Genomic DNA, 12,830 nt, shown 5'->3' with positions numbered 1-12,830 from the left:
ACACTGCTAAATTCGGGACGGCTAGCGCAGATAGCCCTCGTGTAGCTTTGCGCGAAACTCAAAAAACAAACAAACATTTATTATTTTATAATAGGTTGGGCGTGGCCTATTGGTTAGTGTACTCATAGTGTGATTCTGGTAATTCATGGTTCGCAGCAAGTTGGCGCAAAAACGCGATCCGCATCCGTAGACGGTAGATGCTCTACAAAAGTGACGGTTCAATCCAGCTACTCAGTCAGTGCCGTTAAATGGCTCATTTCTCTAGACTATCAGTTCAAAATTAGGGTTAGCTATTATCAGTTCAAAGTTAGGGGTAGCTATTACCAGCTCAAAATTAGGGATAGCTGTTATCAGTTCAAAATTAGAGGTAGATATTATCAGTTCAAAATTAGGGGTAGCTATTACCAGTTTAAAATTAAGGTAGCTATTATCAGCTCAAAATTAGGGGTAGCTATTACCAGTTCAAAAGTAGAGGTAGCTATACGCAGATAGTTCTTTATTTAGCTTTGCACAAAAATTATGTTTGTTTGTAGTTAAGCACAAACTACACAATGTGGTATCTTCTGTGCTGTGTCTACCACGGGTATCGAGACCCGGTTTTTAACGTTATACGCCTTCAGACTGACTGCTGACCCACTAGGGGTCTTGCTAGTTATTAAACAAACAAACGATTTATTTGAAAATTTCGAGTTGTTGTAATAATTCGATTATTCAAACAATGCCTGTCGCCTCCAGTGGCACAGCGGTATGTCTGCGGACTTACAACGCTAGAATCCGGGTTTCGATACCCGTGGTGGGCAGAGCACAGACAGTCCGTTGTGTAGCTTTGTGCTTCATTACAAACAGTCTATATTAAATATTCAGTGCTTGGTTGGTCCTCCTCGTACTCTAATAACCTCCGCAAGGCGACGTTGAATGTTATCGATGAGATTATTGATGTAATCCATCATAATTTCATTCCAACTTGTCACTAGAAGACACTGCAACACAGCTACAGGGTCGTGGTTAGCAACTTTCCGGCTCAATTCTGCCCAACAGTTCTCAATGAAATTACAATCTGGAGACTTTGCTGGCCATGGCAATCTTGTAACGTCCTTCTGGTTGAGATGATCCTGTACAATACACCCACTGCGAGCAATGGCATTGTCATCCTGGAACATAAAGTTATTACCAAACCTTTCCCTAGCATATGGCAGAAATATCGTTTCCATGTGATGCCTGTAGGAGGCGCCATTGTCATTTTCTTGGAAGATATGAATAGCAGTTTTTCCACCATTGCCCAAGCATGTACTGCACCACCTGTTGTGTGTTCCCTTTGGGAAAGACGGTCTTTCCTCATCTGTTCTCCAGGCAAACGACGAACACGAATCCTCCCATATGAAAAGATGACACGTTGCCAGTGTCCTAACTGTAAGTTGGCATACTGTCTTGTTCAAGTAACACGGTGGCAACAGTGAATTCTGGTTAATACCAGTTTGAAGATAGCCCTTCTTGTAAAATAATCTTGTTCAGTCAGTTTCCTATTCACTGTTCTTTTGGATACACCGGAATGAATGTGTTCATGACATTCCTGTAGCTTCTTCGGCGTCTAGCAGTAGACTTTCCTGGAACAACGTTTTCTGTAGTCAGATGACGTTTCAGAATTCTGAATACAGTACACTGGGGGTACCCTATTGTTCTGGTAATGTCCGTTTGCTTCATATCATTTCTAGACAGTCGAACAATTTGACGCCCTATAAATTATGGCATGTGACGTGGCATGACTCTATACCAAGTACAGCGAAATTGTCTGAATAAAGCGGTGATCTGTTTCGAAAAGATTATACCAAAATTACACCCTTTTATACAAAACAGGTGTGTAGGTTTGTTTTGACGAACAAATAATCAAAACAACTTATACAGACCAGAATAACAACTGTGCATGTTTGTCCGATCATACGCTACCTTCTCTGTTACTACTCGAGCATTTACTCAATATCTACTCCATGCATGTACACAATAGCATACTACAGAACAGTATGCAAACATTTTTGGCCAAGACTGTAGCTGGTTGATAAGGAGTTATTATAGATCGTAACTCATGATTCACTAGTAAATTCGAAAATTATTAATATTATTAAGTTAACTTGATTTACTTGTTCATGTTCCTTTAAAAGTTTTTCTTAGATTTTTAACTCACTCTCTTATTTTTAATGACGTTCTCTATTTTTTTAATTCCACTTTTATTTCTTAAGGTATTTTTAATCCCATTTTAAATTCAATTTTTAATTCTTAAGGTTTTTAATTCCACTTTGGCCCCCAGTGGCACAGCGGTATGTCTGCGGACTTACAACGCTAGAATCCGGGTTTCGATACCCGTGGTGGTCAGGGCACAGATAGCCCATTGTGTAGCTTTGTGCTTAATTACAAACAAACAAATAATTCCACTTTTAATTCTTAAGGTTTTTAATTCCAATTTTAATTCGTAAGGTTTTTAAATTCCATTTTTAATTCTTAAGGTTTTTAATTCATCTTTTAATTCTTAAGGGTTTTTAATTCCACTTTTAAATCTTAAGGTTTTTTAATTCCACTTTCAATTCTTAAGGTTTTTTTTAATTCCATTAAACGACACATCAGTCCTTCGTGATCTCATTTACTAGTTTAAAACTAATAACCACTGGTTCGTGGAACGACTACTTTATAATACCTGTTAAATTATAGCTTTTGATCAAGTAATGGAATGCGGCCCGAAACGTTGTCGTTAATATATACTTGTTAAACAGGCGAACAGTTGGCTTTTTTATTATTATTATTATTACTTGTTTCTCAATGAAAAGTAAAGTTAACGCTACACATGGAAAAGTTAAAGAAAACCAGCAGTTGCTGAACACTATTCACAGATAATGTAGCGTAACGGAAGTCAAAACAATACAGAGCAATTCAGAAAAAAGTAACGACACGAAAATAGAACACCAATTGTTACGCGCTGTTAACAAAGAATGTGCATAACAGGACATGGCTGAAAGCAAAAGAAAGGTAACATATTATGTACAATATGGAGAAATAATGGACTTTTAGCAAGGCAGGTAAAATATAATTAACAGTTTCTAAAAACGTTTAGCCAAGAACAGGCATCAGTGAGACATGAAAAAGAAAAATTACGGCTACTGAAAGCTGTTAAAAAAATAGAACAAACTTTAGCGGGACATAAAACCAGAAAAAGTACTGTAGTGACACAGTTCCAGAAGAACCAGGATACTTGGAAAACGTGTACAAAAAATCGATAAGTAACAAACCAATAAACCCGAAACCCTGAATATTGAAAGGATTCGACGTATCGAGTTTGTATAGTTGTGAATTAAGATATACTGAATACGAGGATGGAGAAACTAGACTTTTCTTGACAAATGATATAGAACTCCAGAACATGTTACAGTACATTCATCAAACATTTTTAGCATAATTCTACAATATGGAGAAACGGTTGTTATCAAATATTGTTAACATCAAACATTTTTAACACCATTATATAATACGGAGAAGCGGTTGTTATCGAATATTGTTAACATCAAACATTTTTAGCACAATTATATAACACGGAGAAGCGGTTGTTATCGAATACTGTTAACATCAAACATTTTTAGCATAATTCTACAATACGGAGAAACGGTTGTTATCAAATATTGTTAACATCAAACATTTTTAGCACAATTATATAATACGGAGAAGCGGTTGTTATCGAATATTGTTAACATCAAACATTTTTAGCACAATTATATAACACGGAGAAGCGGTTGTTATCGAATATTGTTAACATCAAACATTTTTAGCATAATTCTACAATACGGAGAAACGGTTGTTATCAAATATTGTTAACATCAAACATTTTTAACACCATTATATAATACGGAGTAGCGGTTGTTATCGAATATTGTTAACATCAAACATTTTTAGCACAATTATATAATACGGAGAAGCGGTTGTTATCGAATATTGTTAACATCAAACATTTTTAACGCCATTATACAATATGGAGAAGCGGTTGTTATCGAGTATTGTTAACATGCAGAAAATTAAACCGTGAAATGTGCATAAGAGAAATAGGGGTCATTCAATGGTTTAAGCAAATAATATAAGATATTGGACAACTGGTTAAACAAAAATAACCGTGTCAGTCTTCGAAGATTTCTAGAAACTTCAGAATCGCCTAGATGTAAAGGGAAGAAAGATATATTGCAAAATAAAATATCATTATAAAATAAAGAAGCATACATTAATTGAAAAAAAAAGTTTTATGTTACGTATATTTAAAACAAAGGGTATGCTATGGTATAATGTCTTACTTAGTGTTAAGTATACATATAATAATAATAGTAGCTCGAAACTGTGCAAAGTGTTAAGGAATGATGCACAAAAATAAAAATAATGTTGCTGTTTTCTTAATTATTAAATCAGGTGTGCTTTAGGATATTTCCCATAAATGTGGTGATAATCCAAACTAAAGAAAAGGCTTTACGTACCAGGAAATAATGATTTATTAAGATCACTAGCTATTGGTGAAAACTTGAAAAGTGACGTCGTCTTTTCATCAATTTTCCATAAATTTGGTGATAATCCAAACTAAAGAAAAGGCTTTACGTACCAGGAAATAATGATTTATTAAGATCACTAGCTACTGGTGAAAACTTGAAAAGTGACGTCATCTTTTCATCAATTTTCTTTGTGTTAAAGTGATGTGAAACTGTACTATTCAGTTTATTATCCAGTTAATGTTTTATCACACTAGTTTAAAAGTTGCTAGGTATTTCACGTTGCTTTAAAAGTATAAAACTACAATAAGTATGAAATTAGATTCCCCTGGTGGATATGCGGTAATTTTGCGGACTTAAAACGCTACGATCCAGGGTTTGATCCCCAGCAATGGACAAACAAACTAAGGAAAATTAAATATTCTACTTGAATAAATAAAACAAGTCAAAAGTGATAAAAATTGAACGATGTAAACACGGCGTGACTAGAAAACTAGAACATATGGAAAACTTGATTTGGATGGATTAAAAAAACACTTGGGTATATAAATGTTTAACTCACTATCCACTACATCACGATGTTTCAGGGCAAAGCCCTGTTCTCTCACAATAGACTACATGTCTGATATCTTATTGGCTAGGGTGCCTGGACTATGAATCCGAGGGTTCATGGTTCGCATCCGGTGCCGCAAAAAACGCACTCTATACTTTGGGGTCGCGGGTGTGTTATAAGAATAACGATCAAATTCACTATTCGACGTGAGGCTATAGCCCAAGAGGCGACGATAGATACTGTTGTTTAGGTGTCTTCCCTCTAGAGTTTAGTCTATCAGTTCAAAATTAGGGGCGGCTAGCGCAGATAGCCTTGTACAAATACATGAAACAAACCAAACCCAAAAGCGAATATTCAGTAGGTTAATTTGAAAATATATAGTAACGAGTATTACTTCAATATGTTTACAAATCAAACCGTTGAACGTTCACATCTGGAACAGGTAATAAGACCAGTCTTTTTAAAATAGTTTATTTATAAACTGGTTTATATATTAACCAGTTGAACAGTCACTTCTGGAGCAAGTAATAGACCAGTCCATTTAAAATAAATTGTTTATAAACTGGTTTATATACCAACCTGTTGAACATTCACCTTCTGGAGTAGGTAATAAACCGGTCTATTTAAAATAGTTTATTTATAAACAGGTTTATATATTAACCAGTTGAACATTCACTTCTGGAGTAGGTAATAAACCAGTCTATTTAAAATAGTTTATTTATAAACAGGTTTATATATTAACCAGTTGAACATTCACTTCTGGAGCAGGTAACAGACCAGTCTATCTTAAATAGTTTGTTTATAAACTGGTTTATATATTAACCAATTGAACACTCACTTCTGGAGCAGGTAATAGACCGGTCTATTTAAAATAGTTTATTTATAAACTGGTTTATATGTTAATCAGTTGAACATTCACTTTTGATACGGTTAACAAATAAATCCGTTTATAATTCAATTTACTGAACATTCTCTTCTGAGACGAATAGTAAAATAGTTTATTTGAAATCGGATTTTTGAACACGCACTGCATAATCATCTGTCTAAATTCTAAAACATACAAGATGTTATTATACTATACAGACTTTGAGGTTTTAAGTTACCGGTAAAATTTTCTGGAATAAAATTTTTTGACATTTACAGAGCTTATAGGTATGTGGATGAGTTTTGTTAGAATAAACTAAAATAAAAAAATGACCATTTCTGTTAAATCAACAATGAAAAAAATTGGTCATTTCTGTTGAATCAACAATGAAAAAAAGTGGTTACTTCTGTTAAATCAACAAGAAATGTTGCGTACTAAGAGTACTGTAGTAGCAGTTGACATCATAGATGTGCCACTAGGGGGCAATTTAGAAATGAAAAAGAGGCTAACATCGGCACTTCCTCCGAGTGAAACTATTGTGCCTTGAGGAACTTTGTATAAAAAGCTTGTTCTTATTGTTCCTTTCACTTGAAAATATCACTAATCACATGTAATTATTTGAACAAAGACACTTAGTAAGCCAAGTAAAAAAGCAAAAGACCAACTTCAATAGGAATTCTACCAGATAACAATCTTCACGTTCGAAGTAAAGCCCGCCATTAAGGATTATGACATCACGACACATATCTATTCATGCAATGAATGACAATTTTATGCCTAAAGTATACACCAATCCTAAAGACAAGTACTCACAAATACACATATGTAGACAATACAGTAGTATAAACAGAGGGCAAAGAATACACGTTACAATAGTATATCACCTTGTTACACAATAGATTCAGAAGAGAATTGTGTATAATACATGTAACTGAATGATTAGCCTTCCTATATATCATCTACTTTGGTATTTATCCCATACTGTAGCAGAGAAACAACACCTCTACCGTCAATCTAGTTGATTTATTTATTTAGTTAGTTAGCTTGGTACATGACAGCTGACATTAGTCAAAACTTCACCTGAATTCGCCTCAAGCCTTTTTCAGAATAAAAAAGTATATATATATATATATATATGTCTGCGTATGTAAAAACTTAGCCAATGTAGCAGTGAGTTTGTAAATGGTACAGCTTAACATAATAATAATGTTTAAATTTGATAAGTAATAATACATGTCTAAGTCACTTTTAATTACATAATCGTTGTTCAGGAACGTTACATGTGTTTGAAAAAGCCACAAAGAAAATATATTCTAATTTCTTAATTAATAGAAAATTTTCAGTAAAAATCTTAAAATAGTATTTTTCGATACATTCTTGTAGGTGGCGCTGCACATAACCTTCAAATGTAAAGTTAATGAACACCTGCTTGACAAAACAAGCATGACAATTATTATTCAAAACTAGTCTTCAAATGTCAGCTTCTGTAAATGTATAGTTGTTGTTTTTTGTTTTGTGTGTGTGTATGTATATGTGTGTGACGTAGTGTAGTGGTTTTATTTGCTTAGTTTTTTTTGGTTAACTAAATTCAAAAGATAGAGTCTGTCCAGCATAATTTAGTTTGTTGCAATATAACATGAGTCAAGTACAGATTTCTAAGCCACGCCCAGTTCCTTCAAAGTACAAGTTAAATGGCCTTTTAGTTTCTCTGTAACTATCAAGATCAAGATTTCTCATGGGTTGCAAGGGATATCTAATATTAAAGCTTAGTGATCTGGCTCTAGAAGATTTTCTGAAGAAAGTTCACATTATACTAAATCGAAAGCAACAAATTCCATGGAGAACAGTTGCAATTTTAGCAAATTTTTATGATATTACAGGTCCAAATCCTATTTTCATGGAACCGCTTAACTGATCACACGTTCAATAAATAAGAAGTAATGGCTCATAATGATATCTTGATGGGAATTACGGACTGGATAATATACGAAATGCTGTAATTGAATTATGTGAATTATCTCTTATATCAAAGTGTCAATTATCTTGGTTTCTATCCACGCGGTTACTTCTATTCTAAGTAATAAAGGTAAGTGGTAAATAATATTTCTGAGTGTAGTTAAAACTGCATAGCGAAGTTATGGCTTTGTGCGATTACTAATGATAATCTTTGTGTAAGTCACATCAAGTGGAAGTACTGTTCTACATTGTAAAGCAAAAACTTATGTAGCCAAGAAGAAACATCCATAGCTTGTTTGTTGTTGTTGTTGTTTTGTCGTTCCTAATTTTGAAATTATGGGCTAGAGGGAAGGCAGCTAGTCAACACCACCCACTACCAACTGTTGGGATGCTCTCTACCAATAAATTGACGTCACATTATAACGAGAGGTGTAATGCTGCCGGAGCGGCTCTTCGGCACCTAAAACTGGAGCTGACTCCCAACCCTTCAAAAACTATAAATATGTATATAAAAATAGATTATTTAGTTTACACCCGAAATTAAGTGTATTTCATAACCAAACTCTCAGAGTATCAGAGAACATTCTAGCTGTTTATGATCCTTCGTGTCCACTGACAGAGTTCTTTCAGACTGCTCAGCACAAACTCTGTTACTCTCCCTCAAGAGCTGAAATCAGGCACCGTGTAGCTGCTCCTTCTCAAGAGTAGATATCAGTTGTTGTTGTTTAGTTATTAAGCACAAAGCTACACAAAGGCCTATCTGTGCTCTCCCACCACCGGTATCGAAATAGTTTTTCGTGAGTCACATTGGTATTACAACACACGAAAATGGTATTAAAACACTTAATAAAATACATTTTACAATTATACTGAGTGATTGAAATGTTCACATTTTTAACATGCTTATTATTTACATAATAGGTCGCTTTTTTTCGTTGTTCGTGTTGGCAGAACAGGAGGTATGCAAAGCATTATAAAACATTATAAAGCATTATATATATATTATATATATAAATTGTTAATGCTGTAGTGCAGTTATAAATGTGGTAGGTTAGCAAGATATGCGTTTTTAAGTTTTTTAAAACGTGTTTTAATGTTAGTAATTTTATATGTCACTATTTTTCTGAGAGAGGGTTAAATTACTGCCTAATTTAAAGGGGGACAAGTTTTCTCTCCGTAATATATGTGTGTATTCAAATTAGTGCTAATGCGAGTAGTCTCAAATAATTAGTACTGCATATATACCCTCATTTAAAATGGGTTCAAAGAAATGGAAATTGGGTTTTGAATATGAGAACTTTACTCTTATGAGGACACCACACGTCTGACAAATTTTGCCAGGGCTTCGGCACTATAAAATTTAGCACTACATCTCTGATTATCACACCTGCGGATTGCTATTCGAGCGCCCTAACCACTAAGCATATACATAGTTTCCCTTCATATTTAAATACCACATAGTGTTGGTTATAATTAAAGGAACACGTGAAAATTACTTAATCACGTCACTCATAAACTGCTCAGGTGGTTAAGGGGCACTTGACTCGCAATCTGAGGGTCGCGGGTTCGAATCCACGTCCCACCAAACATGCTCGCTCTTTCAGCCGTGCGGGCGTTATAATGTACGGTCAATCCCACTATTTGTTGGTAAACGCGTAGTCCAAGAGTTGGCGGTGGGCGGTGATGACTAGCTGCCCTCCCTCTTGTCCTTCACTGCTAAATTGGGGACGGCTAGCGTAGATAGCTTTCGTGTAGCTTTGCGCAAAATTCAAACCAAACTAATGCTTTGTGATAAACATATGCCTTTCCGAATGGCTCAGTGATAAGCTTAGAGTTTATTACGCTGAAACTCGAAGTTTAATTATTGCACTTGGCAAAGCGTAGATAGCCCATTATGCATATTTTTCTCCTAAAACATCCATAATTAAAACCTGTGGCTTGTGCAATATTAGAGATAATTTCCAGAATGACTTTTACTGAACGTCTGTCTTCCACTTTATAACGAAATAAATAAATACGTGAAATATCGGCTTCTGCGTAAGTCGTCTTTTACTTTGGAAAGTTTGGATTTTAATGCATAAATATTTCTAAAGATTTTGCAAAATTAAAGCAAATTATCGCAGTTCAAGCAATGTTCAAATTAAACGCAATATCTGAAATTTTATGGAATATAAATGAATATTTTGAATTCAAATTTTTGTTTCTAATTTATATTTTTCGTAAAAATACGAAAGGGAAAACATTAATACCCTTCTTGTATATATACATCGTCAAAATATGAGCTTATACTTTATTAAACTTATGCCCCCCCCCCCAGTGGCACAGTGGTATGTCTGCGGACTTACAACCCTAGAAATTGGGTTTTGATACCCGTGGTGAGAAGAGCACAGATAGCCTACTGTGTAGCTTTTTGTACAATTACAAACAAACAAACAAACCTTCTTGAAAAGCAAATGCAGTGTACAGTGATAAATGAAATAAATTTTGTCGTTGAAATAATTCACATACAAGTTTTTCAATGCTATCACCTGTTGTTGGTTTTATCCGATAATTCTACAATCGAATAATCAATTATTTGATTATTTAAAGTGTCCTTAAATTCGAACCACAAAAAAAATACATTTTCTTACAAGTTTTACATTCATGTCTTGATTTCAGTCTCTAGCCGTTAATTCTGGAATATTTATTATATTTTATTAATAAGAGAAGCTTAATGTTATTTGTTAATTTTTTTTTCTTTATTTATAGTTGACAAAGCACATCAGCTGATTCTTTGACATCTTTAGTTCTAATCCTTTGAAAATTGTGTTATTCCTATTTTTTCTATTTTTCACTTCAAAAGTTAAACTATTAAAATGCTGTACAAAAAAACGTTGAAATAAAAAAAGTCAGGGAAGCCTCATTTTTTACTTTTACTTCGACATGACAATTTGTTCAAAGTGTCACAAAACAACTGATATCACGAAAATACGAACCTTAGGCCTTTTCCATACAAACTGCAAAGGAGGAGCCTGGTGATAAAAAATTGAAGATTGGACTGCTGGGAACTCGGGGTCTTCGAAGAGTTCTCCCCGTTTCAAAAGTGTCTGTTTCAATCTCTCACTTTCTGACATCACACCTACGAGTAAAAGTATAGAAAAGACTAAAACTGCTGGTGTTTCAATGATAATACTTTCATTACTATTTTTCAGAACATGCAAGATAAGAAGCCGGTATGAAGGTCTATAATAATGGTTCTCAAACGAAGTCGTCTGCTCAGCACTTCAGCGGGGGAAAAGACCCCGCGCACCACCTACCGGTCCTACCCACCCGCTTTCGCTTGATGAGGGTCCTAGCCCTGCCTGTTCTCTCGTGTGACTTCGGCCGTAGCGTTGCGCGTCACTGGACCAACCTGCGGATCACCTGGAGACCCCTCGTGGGCCACCAGTGGTGAAAAGACCACGCTTTGAGAACCACTTATCTATAAGAATATCCTGTCCACTTCAATGTTTGCTATGGTGTACCTGCGTAAACTAATACCATATGTTATTGATGTACAAAAACGTGTGGTTGGGTGGGAAGATTTAATATGAAACTGTTAGATGATTTGAAAATGGTACATCTGATGACGTTATAAAAGAGAAGCAGCATATACATGTACATTCGGTTATGTGCTTTTAATATAACCAAAAATGGACACATAAACAATGATCTGGGCTTACGGTTATGGTATACAACTACTAATATTTGTTGTTGTTTTTTATTTCGCGCAAAACTTCACGAGGGTTATCTGCGCTAGCCGTCCCTAATTTAGCAGTGAAAGACTAGAGGGAAGGCACCTAGTCATCACCACCCACCGCCAACTCTTGGGATACTCTTATACCAACGAATAGTGGATTCACCGTCACCTTATGACGACCCCACGGCTGAAAGGGCAAGCATGTGTTGTGGGACGAGGATTCAAACTCGCGACCCTCAGATTGTGAGTCAAGTGCCCTAACCACCTGGCCATTAAAAGTACACTAAAAGTTAATTACCGGGAGAGAATAAGATAAAATATTCTCCGGTGACAAAATTACAATACCATAAGCTAATCTAAGGTTTTTAATTTATCATTTACGTTTTAGTTGTTATTTTCTTTTTTAAACAGGAAACTATATCATTCACCTACGTAATAAAAGAATGCTATCCTCCAAAGTAAAATGTGTTGGCGTTATAGCGTTCATTTATCAGTTTTGTTTATGCAATAGAAACATGAGAAATGATTTTCACTTCATGTCCCCATCGGTAAGTTACAGACATACAACGCTGAAGTCTGAGGTTCTATTCTCCGCGGTGGACAGAGTTCATTCTATGGTTTTGCATTTAAACAAATAATCACACACATTCATTTCATACTCAGAAAGAGTTAACTTGTATCTTAACTTATAGGCTAGTTAAAAAATTGTAACTCAAAGATAAGTCGTTTTCTAGTCTTCGTATAATTAAACCTTTAAATAATTTTGTTTGTTTTTGCAACGTGAATGTCATTTTTATATTAAACAAACTATTTCATTGTGCTGTAATACACGTGTTTTCGCTATCTAGTATACGAGTTAGTGGAGTTGGTATTTAGACGTTAGAAGAAAATAGTTTTTTTTTCTTTTTAAGATACTACGAAAAGTATAAGCTAGGAAAATATCTTTGGAGAACAAAATATATTACGTAAATTTAGTCCTTAATATATATATAGCTATTGTTACGTCTCCGTTTGTTAATTGATTTTTCCGTAACTTCGTTCCAACGAAACTTTAACGACACAAGTCTTTACTTAATAAAACAGGTTTATTATTTCCGAATATAACTCTGCGATACACTTAATCTCAATACTCGCGCTAAAACAACACTAATCAACGAACGTCAACAATACTTCTGACTGCAGTTCAATTACTCACTGTCTACACACACATTACCTTCCCGCGTCACGTTT

The 12,830-nt window shown here is 34.8% G+C and overlaps 1 protein-coding gene across 1 annotated transcript in view; it reads right to left on the bottom strand.

Moving 5' to 3' along the window:
* The window catches only part of LOC106458680 (calpain-C-like), a 47,863-nt gene that overhangs the window by 30,117 nt on the left and 4,916 nt on the right, over positions 1-12,830 (bottom strand). Inside the window, exon 2 of the mRNA XM_022385372.1 lies at positions 10,858-11,000. Coding sequence (XP_022241080.1) covers positions 10,858-11,000 — 143 coding nt within the window. The remainder of the gene's footprint in view (positions 1-10,857; positions 11,001-12,830) is intronic.

The sequence above is a fragment of the Limulus polyphemus genome, unplaced genomic scaffold (assembly GCF_000517525.1).
Source record: "Limulus polyphemus unplaced genomic scaffold, Limulus_polyphemus-2.1.2 Scaffold24, whole genome shotgun sequence".
Classification (NCBI taxonomy): domain Eukaryota; kingdom Metazoa; phylum Arthropoda; class Merostomata; order Xiphosura; family Limulidae; genus Limulus; species Limulus polyphemus.
Note: the sequence above shows the minus strand (reverse complement) of the source record. Positions and strands in the feature narration are given on the sequence as shown.